The 25,997-nt window shown below is 48.2% G+C and overlaps 1 protein-coding gene across 2 annotated transcripts in view; it reads left to right on the forward strand.

The window, feature by feature from the left end:
• Nucleotides 1–25,531, forward strand: part of FAM234B (family with sequence similarity 234 member B) — a 43,962-nt gene extending 18,431 nt beyond the window's left edge. For both annotated transcript variants that reach the window (XM_008259606.4, XM_070048459.2), the window contains exons 4-13: nt 282–470; nt 2,342–2,472; nt 7,523–7,670; nt 8,050–8,191; nt 9,543–9,686; nt 9,853–9,934; nt 13,401–13,556; nt 19,706–19,823; nt 21,566–21,786; nt 23,083–25,531. In XM_008259606.4, the coding sequence (XP_008257828.3) occupies nt 282–470; nt 2,342–2,472; nt 7,523–7,670; nt 8,050–8,191; nt 9,543–9,686; nt 9,853–9,934; nt 13,401–13,556; nt 19,706–19,823; nt 21,566–21,786; nt 23,083–23,088 (1,337 nt within the window). In that variant the 3' untranslated portion in view covers nt 23,089–25,531. The remainder of the gene's footprint in view (nt 1–281; nt 471–2,341; nt 2,473–7,522; nt 7,671–8,049; nt 8,192–9,542; nt 9,687–9,852; nt 9,935–13,400; nt 13,557–19,705; nt 19,824–21,565; nt 21,787–23,082) is intronic.
• The last annotated feature ends 466 nt before the right edge of the window (nt 25,532–25,997 follow it).

A 25,997-nucleotide genomic window follows, 5' to 3' on the forward strand; every position in this document is an offset into this window, starting at 1 on the left:
GGAGTGGTATGTATGTGGGGGGCAGACAGGTGCACAGATGTGTCAGGAGAGGTGTGAAGTGCAGAAGTGGATGAGGCAGTGCCGAGGGGGCCTCAGCATCTTGTTTTCCGTGAGAAGTGTGTTGGGCAGAGGTGGCAAGTCCTCACTGTTGCTGGACTTGCAGGAAGGCGGCGAGCATACAGTGTGAGGGGCCGTCTTTCTGCCTTCTGCTTTCTACTTCCTGGCCCCTTGCTCATCTCTGCCTCTCCCGTCTCTGCCTCTGTTTCCTTCTTGCCTCTCAGGTGTCTCCAGGCCAGCTGCTAATCTGGTGTGCCTCTCCGGCATGAATGGCAGTGCACTGTGGTCCAGTCCCCTTCCCGAGGAGGCTCGAGAGATCATGTGTTTGGACCTGATGCCAGGAAGCCTGGCTGAAACCACCTGCCTTGTGACAGGGATACACAAGATGCTGAGTGCATTCAATGCAACCTCAGGTAAGGAGTGTTTGCCGCACAAGACCCTGAACCGTAACTTTGGACTACAACAGCTCAGTGGGGAGGGGACATTTCCATGCTAACATGGTGGGAAATCTGATTTACTGCTTGGGGAGGTAGATACTAAGGGAATCAGGGAAAAGGTTGGACAGATTGAGTAAACAGAGCCACGGTTCAACCTGTTTGGAGATAAGACGGGCCCAACCTGAGTTTCCCCACCAGAAACTACCCTGAGGCCTCTGCTTTATGAATAGCCCCTCTCTGTTCTCTCACAGAAGAAAACTGAGCTTTGTCTCTTCATGCTTGATGCAGGTTAGTTTTGTGCATAAATTGGACAGCAGCCACTTAAAATCTGTCAGTGAAGAAAGCAAGGTGTGCAGAGGCATATGGACTTGGCATTTTAGCATCTTGTTGCACTTAGATGTGAATGTACTTCAAAAAGTTTGTGGAAGGACCAGTGCTGTGGCATGATGGGTAAAGCCATTGCCTGTGACGTTGGCATCCCATAAGGGCACCAGTTCAAAAAAAAAGTCCCGGCTGCTCCACTTATGATCAGGCTCCCTGCTAATGCACCTGGGAATGCAGCAGGAGATGGCCCAGGTGCTTGGGGTCCTGCATCCATGTGGGAGACTCAGAAGAAGCTCCTGGTTCCTGGCTTCAGATCAGCCCATCTTCAGCTATTGTAGCCGTTTGAGGAGTAAAATGGTGGATGGAAGGTCTCTCTCTGTCTCTCCCTCTGTCTCTCTGTAACTCTGCCTTACAAATAAATAAATAAATCTTTAACAACAACAACGAAAGTTTGGAAAATGGAATAAAAAAGTAAACTTATTTTGGTGCAAAAAATTTTGAAATCCATGCAGATGAGGAGTCTTAAAAAGGAACATGGAAAAATGGGTATTATGAAAAACGTATGCATGGGTTTAAAAGTGTTTTGCAGTAAAATAAACTTTAAAAATTATTTTTGTTTTATTTGAAAGAGAGAGCGAGTCTGAACACTTGATTTTCTATCTACTGGTTCACTTCCCAAATGCTTACAACAGCTAGGGCTGGTAAGGCTGAAATCAGGAGTCCCCCACATGGGTGCTAGGGGCTCAGTTATTTGAGCATCACCTGCTGCCTCCTAGGGTGTGCATTAGCAGGAAGCAGGAAGTGGAAGTGGAGCCAGAACTTGAACTAGGCATTCCAAAATGGGATGTGAGTCCCCTAGGTGATGTGTTAACCACTATGCCAAAAGTCGGCCCCAACTTGGCTTTTAACCATTTTCCTCTAAACTTAAAGTACCCTCTTATATGACAAAAAGAATGAAAAAAAAAATGTAATGAAGCCTCCTTACAGAATCTTAAACACAGGATAATATGCTTGTAACACCTTGGGCCATACATGCAAGAAGCTGCATAAATTATGACATTCTTCTCAGTCTTAGCGGTGGGAAATTGGTAGTGCGATTCTTTTGAGTGAAAAAAAATGCGAATTCAGTGAACTCTAGAACTGAGATCATCTTGAATACCTCTTGTGATTTCTCTGATGCTTGCCCCTGGATGGTCCCTTAATAGTTGTAAAAACCTCCAACAGGTCAATTCCTTCTCCCCAGAAAGTGGCCGTTCTCTCTTGGGGCCACTTCAGCACCTCCCTCTTGTGTAACAGATCCAGATGTGAAGTTATTACATGGTTTTTTAGCTGGATGCTTGAGGGTTTCTGATCACAATCCCTGCTTCCTTACTCCTCTGTAAGATGAAAACTAAAGGAAAAGAAAGTAGGAGGCTGTGGTGTGTGCAGCCCCTTGGGCTTCTCTTTTCTGTCCTGGGCGTGTGGCCTGTCTTCCCCAGAGGCAGGAAGCAGTAATGGTGACCAGCCTGTTTGTCTTTCTCTAGGGAAAGCCATTTGGACTTTAAACCCCAGCTCCTTGTCTAATGGCACCTTGGCCGCCCCAGTTGCAGTGCTGCCGGACTTGGATGAAGACGGCGTCAGGGATCTTGTGGTCCTCGCCATCGGGGAAGTGCAGGTACACCTGGGATGTGGCTAGTGCTTCTTACAGGGAATGCTTACATTTTAGTTCTCTCTGTTCCTAGTGTTGTTATAAATGCTGTTTGAAACTTCCTTTTTTCAAGGGGTTTGGTTTAAATACACCTTCTTTGTGGGAGATTGAGTGCATAAATAACCTCTATAAACCCATCTCTCCCAGCATTCTCATTGTGATTCCATGGACTGTTGGGTAGTGGATCTTTGGAGCCATCTCAGATTGCATCAAACTCCCCTTCACCACCTCATAGCCTTGTGGCCTTGGACAAGTCATGGAACTATCCAACCTCCTGTTTCTCCATCTGTAGAATGGGAATATCTTTTCTCCTTGTAGGAGTGTTGTGTTAATTAGCGTTAGCATATTAAATGACCTGGTATAGTGCCTGTTTTTTTTTTCTGCCAGTTATAAATATTGTTAGTTTTACTGTATTACATATATTGAAATTTTATTTCATTTATAATAGGACAGACTGATGGGCAGTTGATAGAGAACAAAAATCTAAGTCAAGTGATGAAACAGTGATCAAAGAAAGGAGGTTGTGAGCCGGCGCCGTGGCTCAATAGGCTAATCCTCCACCTTGCGGCGCCGGCACACCGGGTTCTAGTCCCGGTTGGGGCGCCGGATTCTGTCCCGGTTGCCCCTCTTCCAGGCCAGCTCTCTGCTATGGCCAGGGAGTGCAGTGGAGGATGGCCCAGGTGCTTGGGCCCTGCACCCCATGGGAGACCAGGAAAAGCACCTGGCTCCTGGCTCCTGCCAGGATCAGCGCGGTGCGCCGGCTGCAGCAGCGGCCATTGGAGGGTGAACCAACGGCAAAGGAAGACCTTTCTCTCTCTGTCTCTCTCTCACTGTCCACTCTGCCTGTCAAAAAAAAAAAAAAAAAAGAAAGGAGGTTGTGGCACTTGTCTGGGCAGTGGCGAGATGCTTTGATGCTAGTCCAGTGGCTGTGGAATTACAGTGCGGAATCATGCTTTGCTAGAACTTCCTTGCCCTGGAGTCAGTCATTCTGTGCATAGATACGATAATTGGTGTCTTTCTCCAAATTGCAGGAAGTGATACATTACAAACAGAATTACATCAATTTTAAGTTTTTGTTCCTCGGGCTTTTTTTAGAGCTTTTGTCAGTTTCTCTAGGACTTTTCTGCAGACTTCTTAGTGTGAATCTGCCAGGGAAATGTTGGGGGCAAAAGAACTGAACACCTGGCAAAGAGGAATCATCTTCGTGGAAAATTACGGATGCAGATACTTTTGTCTCTTTGATAGCGTATCTTAATTTTAGCAGAGCGTGTGTTTACTGTTGTGTTTTCTCATGCTGCATATATGGAATAGTTACACATTCTGCAAGCAGGGCCCAGTGTGGTGGCACAGCAGCTTAAGCTGCTGCTTGAGACACCATCCCATGTTGGAGTACCTGTTCAAGTCCCAGCAGCTCTGGTTCTGGACCAGCAGATGATGGATCAAGTGCTTGGGCCCCTGTAACCCATGCGGGGGGCCTGATGGAATTCCTGGCTCCTGGCTTCAGCTTGACCCAGACCTGGCTGTTGCTGCCGTTGGGTAATGAACTAGAGATTGGAAGGTCTCTCTTCCTGCTGCCTCCCCCCATCCCCGTTGCCCTGATTTTCAAATAAATAAATTTAATCTTTAAAATAAATAAATAAATAGATAAATATTTAAATAAATAAGTTCTGCAAGTACAGTTGTTTTGAATAGAATTAAATCTATCCAAATTTTATGGCTTTCTGCCAAAAGCACCACAAACTCAAAGTGCTCTGCCAGTCACCAGTTTTGATGGGCATCGCCAGAGAATGCCAGATGATGCCTTATGTTTGTGACATGAGAGGAAAGGAAAGATAATGAGCTAACTCTCTGGAGTTTTAGGGGAACTTTCTGTTAGTTGTCTTCAGCTCAAAGTGAACCCAAATCAAGCATTCAGGAGTTACGTAACTTTTTTTTTATCCCAGTCATTGTGAATCAAGATATTGGAATCTAGAGGCAATTTCAGTGATTCCCCCCAGCAGGAACTGATTTTCTGAAGGTCCCCAAGGGGAAAATGTGTCTGAGGGGGAGGGTTTTCTTTTAGTGGAATCATAGTCAGTACAGGCATAGCAAGGCATTGAGCAAGCTTATAGGCCCTGAACACTTCTGACAGTCTTGGTCCTATTACTCCATCTGGCTTCTTTGCCAGTGGTGGTTGATGAGAAGGTGGGGCCTTCAGACCCTGCATAATAAGGGGGCTGCTGTTGGAGGAATCGGCCTCTGGTCTCTCAGCTGCTTGGTGCCTCTTTCTTTATCTTTATTTTTTCTTGTCTGTACCCAGTGTATTGCTGGCTTACCTCGTAGAATTTACCCATTTGTACAGTGGTGTGCCAGTGTAGAATAGTCTCTCTTCTGTTCAAAAAGTAATAGTTCTAAAAAAGCCACTGCATGCAATGCCAGCATCCCATATGGGTGCTGGTTCCTGTCCCAGGTGTTCCTTTCCCCATTCAGCTCCCTGCTAATGCACTTGGGAAACAGTGAAAGGTGGCACAAGTGCTAGGGCCTCCTGGTTTCGGCCTGGCCCAGCACCAGCTGTTGTGGTTGTTTAGGGAGTGAACCAGTGGATGAAAGATAGTGTGCGCGCTCTCTCTCTCTCTCTCTCTAACTCTGCCTTTCAAATAAATAAAATAAATTTTTTAAGAAAAGGGAGGAAAAAAAATAGAAAAATCTTAAGAAGCCAATAATTTTAATGTGGTAGCTTCATCTTTGTTCTGACCTCTATGCCAAGAACCAAGAAGCAGAGGAAGCTCCTTAAACTGCAGCTATATAGGGAGGGAAACCTATTAGGTCCATGGCAAGGGTCATTGCATTCTTGGCTCTGCTGTAGAGCCTGGCGGCCTGGGGAGAGCTGCACCTGGTTTGGGATGAGGGGGCCTGCTCTAGTCCGTGAGCAGGAAGGGACTATAAGAGCCGTGAGGTCATCCCTGTCAGGCCGCACTGTGCCCTGTGACTCGGCCTTCCCGATGCATTGGCTCCCATGCTCTCCTTGGGTGCCCAGGCTGGTGGAACAGCACTCATTGGTGAGGAGGCCATTTCATCTGGGGCCAGCTCTGGAAAACCCTGCCCTGTTGATGAGAAAGCTGCCTTCTCAGAGGTTCTGTTCATTGTTCCAGCTTCTGTCCCATGGAGCTGCTCTGAATGAGACTAATCCCCTTTCTCTATGAAAGCTCTTGTGCCATTGGCCTGATCCCTCTCAGCCTGCTTCTCTCTAAATAGCCCTGATTTCCATATCAAAAACCGTATTTTATTTGTGGTTTAGCCAGTTATATCAACCTAAGGAAGCTGTTACTTTTAAAAACTTAGTTTATTTTGTTTTGTTGAGAGAGAGAGACAGACAGACACTGAGGCTGACACTGACCGAGACCTCCTAAACAGGTTTGCTCCCTAAATGCCTGGGAACCAGGAACTCAGTCCAGGTCTCAATGCAACTTAACTGCTGCACAAAGCATCTGCTCTGTTACTTCTTTTGATGCAAACTCTATATGAGACCATTTCATAAAGCTCACAAACAAATGGAATTAAAAGATAATACACATTTTCCATGAATTTTTGAAGAGTCCTTATATTTCTGTGTTTGCAGCCAAAGATTATAGTAGGATAATAATCAATTTTTGTTTATGATCAGTTAAAGCACCCAAATCTTTCTTTTTTTTAAAAGATTTATTTATTTGAATGGCATGAGTTACAGGGAGGGAGGAAGAGATCTTCCTCCCACTGGTATACTCCCCAAATGGCCCCAATGGCCAGGACTGGTACATTCCAAAGCCAGGAGCCAGAAACTTCATCCAGGTCTCCCACATGGGTGGCAGGAGCTCAAGCACTTGGACCATCATCAGCTGTTTTTTCAGGTGCATTAGCAGGGTACTGGATGGGAAGCAGAGCAGCTAGGACTCAAACTGGTGCTCTGATAGAGGATACTGGCATTGCATGTGACAGGTTGACCCACTGTGCCACAGTGCCAGCTCCAGAAAGCACCCACATCTTTCAGTCAGTTTTAAATAGTTTTAATTAATTAAACCAGTTTCTTTTTACAGATTGTGACTTACCTTCCAGTCTAAGGCCTTTTTGAATTTTGAGTTTGTCATACAATATACTAGCTGTGCCTCTCGGCATCATGGCAAACTTGAATTCTGTTCATTCACGTCTTGGTTAGAGAGATGATTGCAGAGTGCCATGATATTGCATTAAAACCCTCCCTGTAAGCCTAGTATTGACCCTGTAAGTACCTTTTTTCTGCATACGCTGCAAACCACACTGCTGTCTTGTCCATAAGCATGCATGAAATAGTAAACCCTGTCAAAAAACTTCACTGCAGATAAGGAAAACGTCCCGTATTTCCCAACTGGTGATTCTTCCCGCGAAAGAAAATCCTCCAGAGCTGGAGTTGGGAAATGATGGCCTGCAGGTCACAGTGGGCCCCTTGCTTGTTCTTGTAAATAAAGTTTTATTCGGACACAGTCACACCCTTTGATTCTGTGTTGCATGTGACTGCTTTTACCCTAGCACAGCAGAGCAGTGTTTATGACAGAGACCATCTGGCTGGCAGAGACTGAAATATTCACTGTTTGGCAGCTCACAGAGTCAGTTGATCTCGGTGTGTGAATGAAGCTGACAGTGGCCAGGGCAGGCTTCCACTGTTAGGATGAGAGAGCTGTGCAGCATTGACTTGAGCTGGGGATTTCTGGGTGTGAGAGGAAGGACTTGGGGTTCAGTCATCCTGAATCGAGCTCATGTCTTGGGGTGTTCCCTGAGTACCAGTTGTGCTTGAGAAAACTTACCTGAGTTGCGGTCAAGGTGCCCTTTGTACGCATCTAAGAGGGGAATGGACCTTTGGTTTCCTTTCTGACTTCCAGGTAAGCAAAGTGAAGCAGGTTCGGCTCTGTGCATTTCAGCTCTGGGAGGCATTTCTGAACAGCTAATGAGATGGCACTATCTGGGGAAGTTTGGTTAAGAAATCATATGGCTTCTGCTCACTGGACCACCCCCCTCTCTTCTCCAGCCAGATCTCTGCTTCCTGCTGGTGTCTGGCCGGACAGGAAGTCCACTGGGCCGGCCAGTCAAGTACAACATCGTGGGAGTGGGGAATCTGATTGGTCCTCAGGTTTACGTCACCGCAAATGGGGCTGTCTACATCCTGTTTGGCTTTGGTAAGAAGCAGTGCTCACATTCGTTACTGTTCTTGCTGGCGGGTGTGATTGGGAGACAGGGCAGCTTAGGACTTGCTGACACCTGATGCCAGCCCCTTTGTTGCCACCCACTGCGGGGTCTCTCGCTCTTCCCGACTCCACTGCCAGTTACTAATTCTGCTTTCCCTCGCTGCCTTCTCTACAGAGAAGACTGTGTCCAGCATTGGCCTAATCACTTTGCCTCTTTCCCAAGGCACTTTCCCAGCCCCGTGCCCTGGGCCAGCCCGGGTGGGCTCTGCTAGACCCTTATGTCAGGCTCAGTGTCTTTTGCTCAGATCCTCATCCTGGGGTATTTCTGTTGAATTCAGCTTCTCAGTGTTGGTTCTTCCTGTGGTGCTAGGAAATATACAAGCTGTGGCTCTGCGGGACGTTTTTGTTCAGGCCCAAAATCGAGACAGCTCACCACCTTCCCTGCAGATAGAAGAGCCAGAGTGGGAGAGGCGAAGATCTGTCAATCTGTCTGAGCTCATCGACATTTACAGGTAGGGCAGGTGCCCTGCCTGGGTCAGGTCAGGTGACATCTGTGAACCCACACGCCTTGGAGTCTCTCAGTTTGGTTGGGCTGGTGAATATGTGGGCAGAGGTTTGGGACAAACAGTGCTGGCTTTCCTATACCGTCCTCTGATCCGATTAACATGCATGAAATGCCTTTTTATTTCAGTTGTTATTTCTCTCTTGTGTATTTGAAAGGGAAAGAGAATGAGAGAGAGAGAGAGAGACAGAGAAAATGAGTGAATTCTCCCATCCATCAGTTAGTTCACTCCTCAAATGCCCATGACAGGTGAGGTTGGGTCAAGCCAAAGTCAGGAACCTGCAGTTCAGTCCAGATCATGCATAATGGTGCAAGGGACACAAGTACTTGAGCCATCACCTGCTGCCTCTCTCAGGATGCACCTTCGCAGAAAGCTGGAGCTGGGAATTGAACCTGGGCACTCCAGTGTAGGACACAGGTGTCCCAAGTGGCATCTTAAGCACCACTGTGCCAGTTGCCTGCCCTAGAGACATTTTCTTCTCTTGGTAGTACAGTGTGTTTATCTCTGAGTGTGTGTTGCTGACCAGGATGAGTGATCCCTTCACACATAGGTTAGAGGCCTCTGAATCACAGAGGAGCAGGATGATGAGGCTGGAGACCCTCTAGGTAGGGTGGTTTATTTATTCAGCAGTGCTGAAATACCTGACCTACTTCTGCCCTGTATTTTTCTCTTAGGTGAAGAATTATTTTGACACAAGCAAGCATAGCAGGCATGAAAACTTATTTTTTATTTTATTTATTTCTTAACTGAAAGCATGTATTTGTTCTAGGCAGTAGATTTTACCCATTTAATTCCAGGCATGGGTAGTAATTATTTTGTTCTTTTCTATCAGGAGTTTCAAATAATTTTCTAATGTCTTCTTTGGCAGTGTAATTTTATCTTAGTGAATATGACAGGTATTAAATGGAATGGTCCCAGTGGTACAGGGAAAGAAAGAATTTAGTGAAGGTAATGTCATGGGCTGCTGCCCAAGTTTACTGAAAAATTTTCAAGTCTCCTGTCCTCATGTCCATCTGCCTTCCCTGCCGTTATCTTTGCTCTGTTACTGTTTGCCTCCATGTGAGAGATGTTACCCTGTAGTACTCATGTGAATTCCTATTGAACTTGCTTGTAATTTTCCAGGGATCCTTGATTCCTAAGGGCTTAGGATTCAGTAGGAATGACAGGGCATCTGTCTTGCTAAGGTAATGGTGAGACATGAACACCAGAGCATGAGTCTGCTGAGAGAAAAAGGCAAAATAAATGGCTTCAGGTGTCTTCTGCAAGCCACAGACTAACCTCTGGGGTCTGTTTGGTGCAGTGATGGCGTGGAGCTGCTCCAGTTGGTGAAGGCACCGGACTCCAACTGCAGCAACCTCCTGATTACAACCAGACAAGGCCTGGTCCTGCTTCGTGGCCAAAACCTGACACCCTATTGGACACTGAGCCTTCCAGGCCTGCGCAGGTTTGTAAGCTGTCCCTTCCCACATCTGCTGTTTTGAAAAATGAACTGCAGCACTTGCTTGATATATGTGGCTTATGCAAGACAAGGGCAGGGGTGGGGCAGGGGAGTCCTTGTTTTCCTGTGTGTCTCACTCACTATTGATGGCTTCCTTGTCCGTTGCCTGCAGCCAGCCTACTCCTGGATATTTCACCGATGATCAGACGCTAGACTTCCTTCTGCAGATCCAAGATGGAATTGGGATGAAAAAGGTAAAATGCTGGACTTAATTCATACATACAAGAAGTAAATGCTTTGTGTCCAACCATGTCCTATGCACATGAGGAATAAAAAGAACTTAAAATATGGTCTCTTGCTTCAGAGAACTCAGCCGCTCTAGCTGAACAGATAAAATGCAAACTCACAGTCAAGTGCCAAAGTAGGTAATCATGGAGCTTCTTAGGCACACCTCCTTCCTGTGCAGGAGTTACTTCTGGGTCCCTTGCTCACACTGAGGCCATAGTAGGAGCCTTCTGGATTCTCTTGGTGGGGAGGATCAGAAACAGGTAAATGCACTACTTCGGATCTCAGAGGCAGGCTACCGGTGGTGGCTGGTTTTTAAATACTCTATTTATTTATCCATTGATTGATTTATTTAGCTGCTTAACTACCTACTTGTTTGTTTATTTGCCTATTTCTCTATTTGTCATTTATTTTCTATCTATCTGTCTATTTATGAATGAAGCAGACAGAGCTCCCCAAATGCCTATAATGGCTGGGGCTGGGCTGGGCCAAGGCCAGGAGCCTGGAGTGCAATCCAAGTCTCCCACATAGGTAGGCAGGACTCCCAACTACATGAGCCATCACTGCTGACTCCCAGGGTCTGCATTAGCAGGAAGCTGGAGTCAGGAGTTAGAGCCAGGGGTCAAACCCAGGCTCTCCAACCTGGATGACTTAACTGGATGACTTACCCTGGAACCTGGATGACTTAACTGCTAGGCCAAATGCCCTACCCTGGTGACTGGGTTTTTGTGGGAGACTGTCAAAAGGAGGTAAATATGAGCAAGGCCTTTAAAATTGAATTGTGAGGGACTGGTGTTGTGGTGCAGTGACTTTAACCTCCACTTGCGACCTTGCCATCCTGTATCAGAGTGTAGGTTTGAGTCCCGGCTACTCTGCTTCCCATAAAGCTCCCAGCAAATGCACCTGGGAAGTGACAGATAATGGCTCACATGCTTGCCACCCATATAGGAGACTCAGATGGAATTCCTGGCTTCCGCCTGGTTCAGCCCTGGCTGTTGTAGCCATTTGGGAGTAAGCCAGCAGATGGAAAAGCTCACTTTCTCCCTCTTTCTCTGATAAATGAATCTTTGAAATAATTGCATTGTATTTGTGTGGAATAGAAGCTTACCAGCTAAGGAACCCAGAGACCGAGGCTCGGGGGCAGAAATGATAGAGCCTGTATTAGGGCACTGAATGTGGATCTTTCTGGTTTGATGTGAGGTTGCATATTGTGAGGATATCAGGGTTGGACACAATTTCCATTCCTCAACATTATAAGCAGAATACAAGAGGTTTTCTTTCCTTAGAGTTAATTTGAAAGGCAGAGTGACAAAGAGAAGACACACACACACACACACACAGAGATATCTGCTGATTCACTGCCCAAATGCCTGCAATAGCCAGGGCTGGCCAGGGCAAAGCCTGGAGCAAGGAACTCTATCCAAGTCTCCTATATTGGTGGCAGGAACTTAACTACTTAGGCCATTATCTGCTGTCTCCCAGGTGCATTGACAGGAAGCTAGATGGAAAGTGGGGATGCGACTCTATCCCAGGGCACTCCACTATGAAATGTAGGCATCCCAAGTAGTGGTTTAACCCATACACCACAACACCTACCCCAGATTACAGTGCCTTACAATTGCCTTTTTGTTGTATAATTGATCTAATTTATCTTCTCTGTAAAAAGGGTAAGTATATGTGGATAGGTAGATGTGCATTGCCCACTGTTCTTTCAGAGAGATAATGAAATCCAACAGACAGTCATCCCCTCTAATGTGTGCCAAGTGCTATGCTAGATGCTGGAAACACAAATGAATGAAGACAAGGCCCCTGGTCTTGTGTAGTTCACAGTCCCCTGTGGTACCTGGAGCACAGCACGTGGCTCTACCGCATCATGGAAGGTGCAGCTGCCGAGGTTTGCACTTGTTGCTGGGACCATGGGAGCAGGTGGAGTGCAGGAGAGCCGGGCCAGGGCATCAAGAGCTGCTTCATGTTGGTGACGAGAAAAGCTTTGGTGGATGGAGAGCTAAGGAGGGCCTGAGTAAGTGCGTTCCTGCCGGGAAAGTCAGAGTGAGGCCAGCTTTTCAAGGGCCCTAAAAGCAAGGCTGCAAATTTGGATGAGATATGGGAGGCCATGGGATGATTTGGTCACGGGCAGAGTTCAGATCTAGAGATGGAAGCGTCTCTCCAGGGAGTCTCCCAGCAGTGTCTGACTGTAATTCAAAGGATAGAGAGGATAGAGATCAGCATTTTCGCTGGTGTTCCAAGGGGGATTTAGGGGAGAAGGGTTTATCACAGATTGGTTAGGAGCTGAGATGCTAAGGGTTTTTAGTGTTGGGTTTTAATCCTGACTTCATCACTTGTTGTTGACCTTAGAAATCGTGTATAATTTTGCCCAGCTGCTGTCTTCGTGTCTGTGAAACAGAAGTGAGAGCATTGCTGTCTTCCTGGGTTACTGTGCCAGAAAATGACAGAACTCATGGATGCGGGTTGATGGGCTTCCTTAGTGCAGTGTCTCTAGACTTCTTTCCCCACTCAACCTGCTGCTGGTCTGTCTTCGCCCTCTGCTGCTCAGAAGAGCTTGTCTCAGCCAGGTTGGCCCCAGGACGTTTTGTGATGCAGTCTGAGTTTGAGCTGAGATGGGCAGGACTCGGGACACTGGAGGCCAGGCCAGATGATAGGGGCCTGAGGCTTTCACTTCCTGCAGACCTGGGACACAGAGAAGACAGGGAGTGAGACCCTTGGGCTGGAGATTGGGGGGAATTGCTTGGCTGTTTGCATAGTGAGGAGCTCCAGATCTGTGGGGTCCGAGGTACTAGGGGAAGAGCAGACCCATGTGCAAATGCTGCCAGGGGTTGAGTTTGACCCCCTTAGTCATCCTGTGGAAGATGCCACCAGGCAGTGAAGTCCCTCTCTGCTTGTTTAATCTATTTCCCTTCGATCTGAGTGCACCCTAGGACGGAGCTACCTGTGCCCTGGTGTCCAAAGCAGACCCACAGAGCTTGTCACAGTGCATGGGACGGAAGACAGTCATGGACGGTTGTTCCTAAGAGGTTGCTGCAGCTGTGGGAGGGGAGGGGCAGGAATGAGGCGCTGCTGTTGGCCTTGAGTTTCAGTCCCACGGGAGCAGATGGCTGCTGTCTCTGCCCGAGACTTGTCACACACGTGCTAGACAGTTCACTCCCTGTCCTTGATCCTTCATCCCTCATCTGTGAGAAGAGGGGGCCTCGGTGATTTATAACATCCCCCTCCCACAAAAGCATCATACAGTCCTGTCATCTCTCAGCAGCAGCAAGGGCTGCCGAGGTTTGGGTCCTGGTACCTGTCGTGACACCCATTCTGTTCAACCTGTTAGTGTGTGTGTGAGCGAACATCTGTGTGTTTTCTGTTTACTGTGCCCCGGCCTGCTGCTTCTCGGGGGCTGGCCGTATTCACTCCTCGCCCTCTGTTTTGCAGATGATGGTGGTGGATGGCAACTCCAGCTCCATCGCATGGAGTTACAGTGCCCCATGCCACGTGAAGGACATGCCAGCCACCTCAGCACTTACCGCAGACCAGAAGTCCGTCTTCCTCTTCTGGGCAGAAGGGCAGTCCGCTGCAGCTCCGAATTCGGTGAGTCCCTGGGGGGGTCCCTGTCTGCAGGGCTGACTGGGGCTCAGTGACCTTCAGAGAGTTGGGGCAAAACAGGCCAACACGCACTTGAGAAAAGCAGGAGTCTCGTTTCCTCCCTAGCCATACTTGCCACCTTTGCCTCACGGCCCAAAGTGTGAATGCTGACAATAGCTCCTAACTACAGGCTGTAGCAGTGGGAGGCTGGATGAAGAATTTAAAAAAAATCCTCTCCAGAGGTCAGTGGGTTAAGCTGCCACTTGTTGACACTGGTGTCTCATATGGGAGCGTTGATTTGAGTCTGGCTACTCCTCTTCTGATCCAGCTGTCTGCTAATATGCCTGGGAAAGCAGCATGTGCATGATGGCCCAAGTGCCTGGGCCCCTGCCATCCATGTAGGAGACCAGAATGGAGTTCTGGGTTCTTGGCTTTAACCTGTCTCAGCCCTGGCTGTTGTGGCCATTTGGGGAGTGAATCAGTGATGGATGATCTCTGTCTCTTTCTGCCCTTCTGATTAATAAATTAGACTTTAAAAAAGATCCTTGGGGCTGGTGCCATGGCACAGTAGGTTAATCTTCCACCTGCGGTGCCAGCATCCCATATGGGCGCTGGTTCTAGTCCTGGCTGCTTCTCTTCCAATCCAGCTCTCTGCTATGGCCTGGGAAGGCAGTGGAAGATGGCCCAAGTCCTTGGGCCCTTGCACCCACATGGGAGACCTGGAAGAAGCACCTGACTCCTGGCTTTGGATTGGCGTGGTTCTGGCCTTTGCGGCCATTTGGAGAGTGAACCAATGGGTGGGTGGAAGACCTCTCTCTCTGTCTCTCTCTCTCATTGTCTGTAACTCTACCTCTCAAATAAATAAATAAAATCTTTAAAAAAAAATCCTGTTTAGATACTAGATCCAAATTAACAGTTAATTCCTCTTTTTTTTTTTTTTTTTTTTTTTAAATATTTATTTGAGAGGCAGAGAAAAAGAGAGACAGATGGACACACAGAGAGAGATCTCCCATCCTTTGCTTCACTCCCCAAATGCCTACGTCAGCCGAGGCTGGACCAGGCTGAAGCTGAGAGGTAGAAACTCAATCCAGTTTTTCCGTGTTGGGGCAAGGACCCATCTTCAAGCCAGCATCTGCTGCCCCTATGGTGCACTTAGGCAGGAAGCCGAAATCGGGAGTGGAGCTGGGACTCGAACCCGGGCATTCCAACATGGGATGCAGGCGTCCCAAGCAGCATCTTTTTTTTTTTTTTTTGACAGGCAGAGTTAGACAGTGAGATAGAGAGACAGAGAGAAAGGTCTTCTGTTGGTTCACCCCCCAAATGGCCGCTACGGCCACTATGGCCGGCGCTGCTCCAATCCGAAGCCAGGAGCCAGGTGCCTCCTCCTGGTCTCCTATGCGGGTGCAGGGCCCAAGCACTTGGGCCATCCTCTACTGCCTTCCTGGGCCACAGCAGAGAGCTGGACTGGATGAGGAGCAGCTGGGACTAGAACCCGACGCCCATATGGGATGCCAGCGCCGCAGGCAGAGGATTAGCCAAGTGAGCCACGGTGTCCTCCCCCCCGCACCCCCAAGCGGCATCTTAACCAGGGGGCAAAATGCCTGCCCCTACAAGACAATTCCTATGTGCTGCGGTTGTTGAGGAGAAGAAATTATTATGACTGACCTGGAGGGGCCGGAGGGAGTTTTGAGGAGGGGTAGAGATGGCTTTGGGGTGAGTAAACAGACCGCAGACACCTGCGCAGGAATGGGGACAAAGCAGTGGAGGGGAACATTGACTGGGCTACAGCCAGGAGGTCAGCAAGGAAGCGAGGGAGAGCAGACCTGACACGGAGCAGGCAGAACTCAGAGTCATCAGTGTGCTGCGATGTTTGAGTGGGGCTTGTGAGGCGGCAGCCTCCCAGGACAGGTACCTGGAAGCTTTAGCAAGGCCCACCCTGCCCTCGTTCCACAAGAAGTATCTTGACTCCGCTCTCACTGTGCACCAGACCCTGTGATCCCTGTGGGGCTGTAAGGACAAGAGAAACTGTCTCGGCCCCTGGAGAAGACACATGGTCCACGCATGATGCGGGGAGCCTGATGGAGGCAGAGTCTTTTTTCTTTTTCAAAGATTTATTTTATTTATTTGAAAAGTAGAGTTACAGAGAGAGACAGAGAAATCTTCCATCCACCAGTTCACTCACCAAATGGCCACAACAGCTGGGGTGGGCCAGGCTGAAGCCCGGAACCAAGAGCTTCTTCTGGGTCTCCCATGCGGGTGCAGGGACCCAAGGACTTGGGCCGTCTTCTGTTGCTTTCAAAAGTGCATTAGCAGGGAGCTGGATCAGAAGTGGAGCATCTAGGACTTGAACCTGCATGCATATGGGATGTCAGCATTGCAGGCAGTGGCTTTACTCACTATGCCACAGCGCAGGCCCCAGAGGCAGAGTCCTGAATTCATCAGCCACACACACTCTCAACAAGTGATTTAAGTTTTATTATTTTTTTTTAAATTTGAAAGGAAAGGTGGAGATACAGAGGAAGAGAGGGAGAGCACGCTTGCTTTCACTGGTTCACTTTCCAGATGGTCCATTAGGAGGGAGCTGGATGGGAAGAGGAGCAGCCAGGACTCGAATCATTGTTCATAGGATCCTGGCATCGCAGGCAGTGGCTTAATCCATTGCACCACATACTGGCCCCTCACCTTTTGAGCTGCTTGTTCTTTTTCCATTCATGAAGGTTCTGTTCTATCATTTTTTTTTTTTTTTTTGACAGGCAGAATTAGACAGTGATAGAGAGACAGAGAGGAAGGTCTTCCTTCTGTTGGTTCACCCCCAAATGGCTTCTATGGCCGGTGCACTGTGCCGATCCAAAGCCAGGAGCCAGGTGCTTCTCCTGGTCTCCTATGCGGGTGCAGGGCCCACGCACTTGGGCCATCCTCCACTGCACTCCTGGGCCACAGCAGAGAGCTGGACTGGAAGAGGAGCAACCGGGACAGAATCCAGTGCCCCAACCGGGACTAGAACCCAAGGTGCCGGCGCCACAGGTGGAGGATTAGCCTAGTGAGCCACGGCGCCGGCCCTGTTCTATCGTTTTTAAGATCAGATGGAACCAAAATCTAGATATAATTCTAACCCTGCCATGGGCCTACCATGTGGCCATGGGCAGTTTACCTGACATTGTAACTTCCTGGTTTCCTTGTGTGATAACAGGGAGGGGACTGGACCAGGTGACTGTCCCGGTAAGCTTCTGTAAGTACCTGCAGAGGAAAGGCACGCTACAAAGAGCAGATGGGAAATGTAGATGGAGGCTCAAAAGGAGCCAGTTACTCATTTTGCCCGGGGCAGTCAGAGAGATTGTCATGAGAGAGATGGATTCAAGTGGGGCCCTACGGAAGGGAAGCGTGTTGATGTCCATGGGTGGGGAGCACGGTTGGGCAGTCCAGGGGGAACATGATAAGACCAGCAGCAGTTGGATAGAGCCGGAAAGGCGTGTGTTCAGGGTGATAATCAGATATGCTGCAAGCATGGGATGAGTAGGTACATAACGGCCATGGAGATCTAGAGAAGGCAGACTTCGGTTAAATGGTGTAGGGCCGTGGTTTTCATGCTTGGGAACTTCGGTCTCATCTGTTAGGCAGCCAGGAAGGAGTTTGGCTATTGTTAGCCATCTTAGCTGAGCCAGAGATCCTGGGATCCTAAGGGTGTCCCTTAGAAAATGTGCCTTCTGTGTGGGCATGGGCAGGAGCAGGATTGCAAGCTTCCTGCCCACGTTTCTCTTCCCGTGGCAAACTTCCTCTTCTGGGGTTGAGAATTTGGAAGTGGAGGTGACACTCCCCCCAGGGCTTCTGTTTCCTCCATGAGGGAAGACCCAAGGTGGCCTCTAGATGCTCAGTGGAGCAGCTGTGTACTGACGTGCACAGAGGTATTGGTGTGCATTAACGGCCGTGTGGCTGCTTGTGCGTGCGCCTGCACAGACATCACACTGACAAAGGTAGTCCCCACATGCGTGTTTTCTGCTGTGGTGACTTGGAGACTGACACTTGGACCTGGGGATTTTTGTTTTATAATTGATTTACTTCTGTTTGGGCAACAATCTGTTTATTCAGGAACTGATATGTTTGTTTGTTTTAACTTTTATTTAATGAATATAAATTTCCAAAGTACAGCTTATGGATTACAATGGCTTTTTCCCTCCCGTAACTTCCCTCCCACCTGCAACCCTCCCCTCTCCCGCTCCCTCTCCCCTTGCATTCACATTAAGATTTTCAATTATCTTTATATACAGTAGATCAATTTAGCATATATTAAGTAAAGATTTTAACAGTTTGCACCCACACAGAAACACAAAGTGAAAAATACTGTTTGAGTACTAGTTATAGCATTAAATCACAATGTACAGCACATTTAGGACAGAGATCCTACATGAGGACTAAGTGCACAGTGACTCCTGCTGTTGACTTAACAAATTGATACTCTTGTTTATGGTGTCAGTAATCTCCTTAGGCTCTTGTCATGAGTTGCCAAGGCTATGGAGGCCTTTTGAGTTTGCCGACTCCAATCTTATTTAGACAAGGTCATAATCAAAGTGGAAGTTCTCTCCTCCCTTCAGAGAAAGGTACCTCCTTCTTCGATGACCTGTTCTTTCCAATGGGATCTCACTCGCAGAGATCTTTCATATAGGTTTTTTATTTTTTTTCCCAGAGTGTCTTGGCTTTACATGCCTAAAATACTCTCATGGGCTCTTCAGCTAGATCCGAATGCCTTAAGGGCTGATTCTGAGGCCAGAGTGCTGTTTAGGACATCTGCCATTCTATGGGTCTGCTGTGTATCCCGCTTCCCATGTTGGATCGTTCTCTTCCTTTTTTATTCTATCAGTTAGTATTTGCAGACACTAGTCTTGTTTATGTGATCCCTTTGACTCTTAGTCCTATCATGATCAATTGTGAACAGAAATTGATCACTTGACTAGTGAGATAGCATTGGTACATGCCACCTTGAAGGGATTGAATTGGAATCCCCTGGCATGTTTCTAACTCTACCATTTGGGGTAAGTCTGATTGAGAATGTCCCAAAATAAGATGTTTGTAGTTTTTGCACCTAATGCTTGCAATTAGCTTTGCTATCCAATGGAAAAAAAATTGCTTTTGGCTCACTATTATTTTATTTTATTTTTTTAAAGATTGATTTAGAAGGCAGAATTACAGAGAAAGAGAAATAAATCTTTCATTCACTTGTTTGCTTCCCAGTGGCCCCTCTGGGGAGCTTGGAACTCTGTCCTGGTCTCCCACGAAGGTGGCAGGGGCTGAAGCACTTAGGACATTTTCTGCTACTTTCCCAGGAGGATTAGCAGGGAGCTGGATCAGAAATGGAGCAGCCAAGACTTGAACTGGTGCTCATATGGGATGCCGGACTGCAGGCAGCACCTTAACCCTTTGTACCACGGCACCGCCTGGCTCACTGTGTTTAATAAGTGGATTTTGTCTCCATGAGCCCCACCTGCTGCCAAGAGTTGACCCTGTATTCCACTACTCCCACAGGCAGAAGACTGGGGTGCCAGGTGGCAGGGTTCCAGTCTCTACATCAGATTCCCCTCTTGAAGGGCACGCGTTTCCTTTGTCTTGTGAGAAAGCAGTTTCTAGCCATAGGTGGTGGTGTGAAGAAGTTAGTAATTGGTAGTGTTTTGAGCTCTTTGAAATAGCTCTTGAAATAGCTTTGAAATCTCTTATATATGAGTTTCAAACACAACCTTCTTTAAAAAGAAAAAGATTGATTTATTTATTGGAAAGGTAGAGTTAGAGAGTGAGAAAGGGAGAGACAGAGAGAGGTTCAAATGGCCGCAATGGCTAAGACTGGACCAGGCCAAAGCCAGGAGCTGAATCTCCACCCTGGTCTCCCATGTGGATAGCAGGGGCCCAAGGAATTGGGTCATCTTCTTGTGCTTTCCTAGGTGCATTAACAGGGAACTGGATCAGAAGTGGAACGGCCATATGGGATGCCAGCATTGCATGTGGCGAGTTAATCCTCTGTGGTACTATGCCAGCTCCAACAAACACATCTTTGTTGCTGGGATCTGGTTTTGCCACTAAGAGGAATGAGCTACCACCCTCTTCCCTCTTCTTTTTATCTGTGGGGATGTCCAGTGACCTCTTCTCTTCATTTTGCTGCCTGTTGCCAGGATATCGTGCCAGGAACTGAGCCACCCCGTGTTTACCACCTTCACCTCCTGCACCCAGCCTTCCCCTCCATTCTTCTGGATCTGGCCAATGCCACAGGCACCGTGACAGCTTCAGAAGGTGAGGCCCGGTGTTGATGGGTGTCTGGGTACCCGGGGGAGGAGAGAGTGTGTGGTTGTGTATGAGAATGTTGCTGCCTCGCCCCAGGAAGGACGTGGGTACATCCAAGGACAGCAGAAGTACTTCTCTGGTGTCCCTAATGCCAGGGGCATTGCCAGGGTGGACAGTGGCACTGGGCTTCCAGAGCCCCTTCTGCTCTGAATTTGCCCAAACCGGCAAAGGGCGTCTACATTTCAAAGGCTTTGAGATGATGCGGCCACTCATGCCACACTTGTTGAGTGCCAGCTGTGAGCTAGGCTCAGCGCTAGGGGCTGGCAGTACAAATAAGAGGAGGTTCTTGCCCCTCCTGAGGCTTGGGATTTGGAATTTTCCAAAAGGGATTTGGAGGTAGAATATGTTTTATCTGGGCATTGATTTAGTGGAGACATTTCTGTTTTTGAATAGTGAGCAGACACACTGAATAGAAATTGGAGCCAAGAGAAAAATCAAAGGAAAAAAATTGCCCATAGTCTGGCCGCTACTAAACCACTTTAACATTTAGAAGAGTCTGCTTTCTATTATCTAAATAATGCTGTAAAGCAGTATTGGGATCACATGGTGGAGACTCTCACTTCAGGAAGCAGAGCCCTGGACGTGAGCTTGTCGGGGGTCCTCTGGTCTCACAGAGTCCTGGCCTCATGGCATTGGTTCTTCCCGCTGGGGGACAAGGAAAGGGGAGGACCAGACTGGCTGTTGCCTTTCTTTCTTTCCACATCCTCTTGCTACTTGCAGCCTTGCTGTCTGCATGTGAACTCATTTGCCTTGAGTGGAAGCTGGCACCTGTAGCTCTCGATGTATTGAGGTGCCCTAGGAGTGAGAGCTGGTTTGGAACTTGCAGGTTCACCATGCGGGGGCAGTGTGTGTGCTGGGGGCTGCCCATGGGGAGTTGTCAGACACCTGTGATTGGATCTGAATGAGTAGTTTTCCTTTTTTTTTTTTTTTTAGAAGTGGGGATGGGGGAGAGAGAGAGAGAGAGAGGAAAGAGAGAGATCTCATCCACTGGTTCACTTCTACTCACCGAACGCCCATTGTGGGCCTCCTGCTAGAGCTGAAGTTAGGAGCCAGGAACTCAATGCAGGTCTTCACATTGGTGACAAGAACCCAGTCACTTGGGCCATGACCTTGAGCCTTCCAGGGTCTGTGCTGACAAGAAGCTGGAGCCAGGAATTAAACCCAGATGCGTTGATGTGCAACGTCGGCATCTTAACTGCTAGGCCAAATGCCTGCCCCTGCTTTTCAATGCTAGTATAAAATAGTATTAGTGAATATTATTATATAGTGATAATTAAGACTCTTAAAACCATTTTTATTGCAATTTTATTTTTAAAGATGAGACAAAATAAGTACTAAGTAGGTAAGCAGCTTACATGGCCAGGGAGTACTGACAACCTAGGATTTCTCAGGCTTGCTGGGGTGACTTTTTTAGCAGATACTTGCCACCGTGAGCATATCCTCTCATTTCCTGTGTTGAAGCTTTCTTGGAAATAGCTTTAGAGAAGCCAAGATGCCAAGGCCAATGAAAATGTGCTGCTTTGCTGGCTTCTAGCATCGCCTCTCTTTGCACCATCTGGTTCACGACCTGGCATTTGTTAGGTGCCCAATAAATTTTGTGTTGAGTAAATGAACGCATGGGTTCCTGAACCAGGCCTCTGCCCTGTAGAAGCTAGCCGTCCTTGCTGACTACTTGTTTTTGTCTTCCCCAGTTGGAATTAATGACCTCTGGAAGGATGCCTTCTACGTTACCAGGATGACAGGGCTGAACTCTGAAGGGCACCCAGCGCCCCTGGTGGTCAGCAAGCTTAGCCTGAGGTGGGCACTGATGGAGGGCCAAGTGGTCCAGCTAAAGGAGACCACTCCCAAAATTGGTCGTGGTGAGCTGCGAAGGTTCCTCTCCAGGATAAAGTTTGTTGATTCTCCCTACCAGGTGAGCGTCTACTAAAATAATTGGTCCCTCCTAAGAGTTAAGGATACCCACTACTAACTCCAGCTTTGCTCTTGAGAAAGTGGGGAAGGAGGAGCTTTCTTTAAAAAAAGAAAAATAATTATTTGGAAGGCAGAGCAACAGACAGTGACAGACAGACACACAGAGAGAGCAGTATCTATCCACTGGTTCACTCTCAGATGCCTGCAGCAGCTGGAGCTGGACCAGGCCAGGCTGAAGGCAGGAACCAGAAACTCAATCCAGGTCTCCCGTGTTGATGTCAGGGACCCAGGTCCTAGAGCCATCATCTCCCGCCTCCCAGGCTGCATACTAACAGGAAGCTGGATCAGAAGCAGAGGTAGAACTCTAACTCAGGCACTTGGATAGGGTGTCCCAAGTGGCATCTTTTTTTTTTTTTTTTTTTTTTTTGACAGGCAGAGTGGACAGTGAGAGAGAGAGAGAGAGACAAAGGTCTTTCTTTTCTGTTGGTTCACCCCCCAATGGCCATTGTGGCTGGCCTGCTGTGGCCAGCACTCCGCGCCGATCCGAAGGCAGAGCCAGGTACTTATCCTGGTCTCCCATGTGGGTGCAGGGCCCAAGCACTTGGGCCATCCTCCACTGTACTCCCGGGCCACAGCAGAGAGCTGGACTGGAAGAGGAGCAACTGGGACAGAATCTGGCGCCCCAACCGGGACTAGAACCCAGGGTGCCGGCGCCACAGGCGGAGGATTAGCCTATTGAGCCGTGGCGCCGGCCTAAGTGGCATCTTAACTGCTACGCCGCAACGCCCAGCCTGGCTGCTTTCCTGAGTATATAGGTATCAGTTCTCAGTTTGTTTGCATAGGATTCTTTGCTGAGTGTGGCCCATGACAGTGAAGAAATGGTTCTCATTTTCAGCCAGAAATGATACCATTCCCGTAAGGGACCATTTGGAAATACAGGGTCATGGTGTTTATGGTCCCAATGACTGAGAGGGGTCGACACTACTAGAATTGTCTGGCTGGAGCCAGTGACACTGCCAGCATGCGGGGATTATAGCAGTTACATACTGAGAAGAGTTATCTCTGGATTATGGAAACACCAGGACCCTCCCTGCCCCGGGAGTTCAGAGTTTAAGAGCTCATCACGGAGGACGATGTCTGGGCCTTTCTGGAGGGAGGAGAGATACCAAGCACTGGGCTAAGCAGAAGCCCAGGAGAACAGCAGCATATTTGCCCTTTCCAAGTTTCCTCCGTCATGCTGACACTTTTCTCTCTCCTGAGAGACAGAGGGTCTCTGACACCCCATTTCCCCCCACAGATCTAGTCTGATGGAGTCTGCAGTTTCAGAAGGGGGAACACAGCGGATGCCAGGGTGGAATCCCTCCTCGTCCTGGAGAGAAGACGTCAGCCACCTCCACCACCTCTGTGTGACTGGCGCGTGGCGCTTGGGGAGGTGCCCATCGCATGGCCTGAGCTCTGCCATCCGCACGCCTTCCCCACCTCCCGCCCCTCTAGGAACTCCGTGTGCAGAGTTTGCAAATGGGTTATAAGTGTTTTTTTTTTTTTTTTTGTATTTCTTAATTTATAAATTTTTGCTGGGAAACCAGTGAAGGCTATGATTAGCCTGCATTATGCTGTGTGCATGGAGTGTGTGTGTGTGTGTGTGTGTGTGTGTGTGTGTGTTTTGTTTGTTTTTGAGTGTGGTAAAATTGTTTTCCAGGTATGTCCTCAACTTCAGGGATCCAGTTCCTTGTTCTCTGTGAAATCTTTGTAGTCTGTTGTCTTGAGACTTGCAAGTGGCCTGATTGTGAAGGTCACTTGTAAGTTCTCCTCCTCTCCCCACTTTCCTGTTGGTTATTTCCCAATTGTAGATAGCAGGTGCAAAAGACTGAGGTAGCCACCCCAGCATTTTCACCTCTTCCTTGTCTTGTGTATCCTGTTTCCTTGTACTTTCCACCTCTACCTAGGAAGTGACCATAAGAATAACCTTTTCCCATCACAGAGGGAGCAAGAGAAGTAGTTTCAGTGACCCTCTCCAACCAAGTCCCCGTGCTGTGTTCCACGTGGCTTTGATGGTCCTGCCAGTCGTGACCATTTTCCTGCCGTAACCTCAGGAGAGAGTGTGTGCATGCTGTCTTCAGCGTAGAGGCGGCCAGCAGTCAGGAACCATGCAGGCCCATGAATTGCTGCTGCTCTCTCAGTGTCTTTTTCTAGAAGGCGTCCTCCTTGCCTCCTCTTGCTTTTGCTTCCTCTTTTATTCAGGGATATGTTTCTGGACTTTTCCTTCTGAGTCCAGTATGCAACCATTTTCCTCTATGCTCCCCTCCCTTCTGATAGACCCTTTGAAGCATTATATTTTGAAGAAATTTATAGGTAAATAACTTTGTAAATGGTTAGGTTCTTTAGAATTACCTCCAGGGCTTATTCCCCCTTCTTCTATAGAAATTTGTTCTATTAGGTTCTTCTCTGTACTTGTAGGCCACTGCTCGCATGGCAGAAGACTCCGCAGTGGCTGGTGGAGAACAGCTTTCTTCTTGAAGAATTCTGACCAGACATCCATGAATGTAAATCAGGCTCTCTCATTACTTAGTTATCTTTTTAGCTTATGCTAATAAAGGGATTCCAGAAAATGACGGACTGCAGATTGAAAGGGATATCTGTTAATTGCCGATGAATAAGCATTATGACATCCCAGGAGGTCAGTAGTGATGGGTCCAAGCTGGCACGTTGTTCTGGCCTGCAGATGGCCCTTAACAAGGTTACTGGCCATCTCTGCCTCAGACCCACATTAGCAACTTTGGCTTCAATGCTTTGGGAGTTGTGTGCAGGTCCAGCTTGAATTTTGTGGCACAGTTAAAAGGAGACTCAAGTATGGGGATGATTCCCAGATCTTTTCTAGGGTTTGAGTCTATTTGATACTAAGGGCCTAGGATCTAGTGTGGTTTAGTGTAGAATTCTAAAGACTAATTCATAGTTGACTCCTGTGGCCTGACTGAGCCAGCTAGGCCTGACCAGGTTACTGACCAAGTTGCTGCTGGCTGGGAAGCTAGCCATGCTGGACGGGAGTGAAATACAAGGTTGCTTACTGGGGACCTGTTGGGGACCACTGTTTTGGGCAAGGGTGGTCCCAGAAACAGCCAAGAGGAACCTAGAAAAATGCAGTGTCACTGAATTCGTTATGGTGCATGAATTTGCAGACTTAACATAGATTCTGACTTTGGTAAGGTTGCCTCCTCCCTTGCTGTTAAACACGGTGCCGGCTTCAGATTTCTTCCTCCTGCAGCTGGCACGGAAGCGGGTGAGTGGTGGCTGGAAATTGAGGAAGCTTCATCTGACCCACGGGGGTGCTGGTCTCTTGTCAAATGTGTCCCCAGACTTCCTTTTCCTCGCAGGCAGCCACTACCCAGAAGATGTCTGGGCTAGCAGAAGCTCCTTCCCTCCCCCTCTCCTGACGTGAGGGTGCCAGCCAAGGCAGTGTGAGCATGACTTAGAAATAGCAACGACTTCTGCAAATGCGAGGGTCTGCCCCTCCTCCCGGCCTCTCCTCTTTCCTCTCCTCCCAAACCTCCCCGCTCTGCCCTAGACAACCCCCCACCGCTCCCCAAATGAGTGACATGGGGATCCTAACAGCCCTGTGAATGTGAATGTGAATGTGAATGTGAGCTCCCCTCATTGTGCACATGAAAGAAGAGCCAGCTGGTATATTGTCAGGAAGCACTATTGAAAATGTGAACTGTTACAGAACAAATAAAAACCGTGTTCCAGAATACGCCTGGTGCTGTTCTCATTCTTAGCCATCAGAGGTGGCTCATGTTCCTTATGGAAAAGAGAAAGGGCAGGTGGGTGGTTGGCAATCTAAATGGGGGAAATAGTAGGTAAGTTTCTTGGAAGGGAATCCAGAGAGGAGCCAAGGCCATAGCCTTGTTCACTGGAGAAGCCCCTGTGTGATCCTCCACAGTCCCATCTGAGTAACCCTCGTGAGCCATTTCTGGAAATGAACCTGACCCTGTGACAAGGCTGGAAGAACCTCATGTTACACTACTCTTCAAATGGTTTCTAGGATCCTATTTAATAACAGTTATTGGTACCTGCTTTGGACACAGGACACTATGACAGGCAGATGGAGGACATCTGTCTCACACACCAAAGCACTCAGCAGTGTGCTGTGCCAGTGTGTGACTTCCAGAAAAATTCAAGTTCATCATGGAAAATGGAGCCACAAACAACTATTGC

Source organism: Oryctolagus cuniculus, chromosome 9 (assembly GCF_051225735.1).
Source record: "Oryctolagus cuniculus isolate XC-2025 breed Fujian yellow rabbit chromosome 9, ASM5122573v1, whole genome shotgun sequence".
In the NCBI taxonomy this organism is placed as follows: domain Eukaryota; kingdom Metazoa; phylum Chordata; class Mammalia; order Lagomorpha; family Leporidae; genus Oryctolagus; species Oryctolagus cuniculus.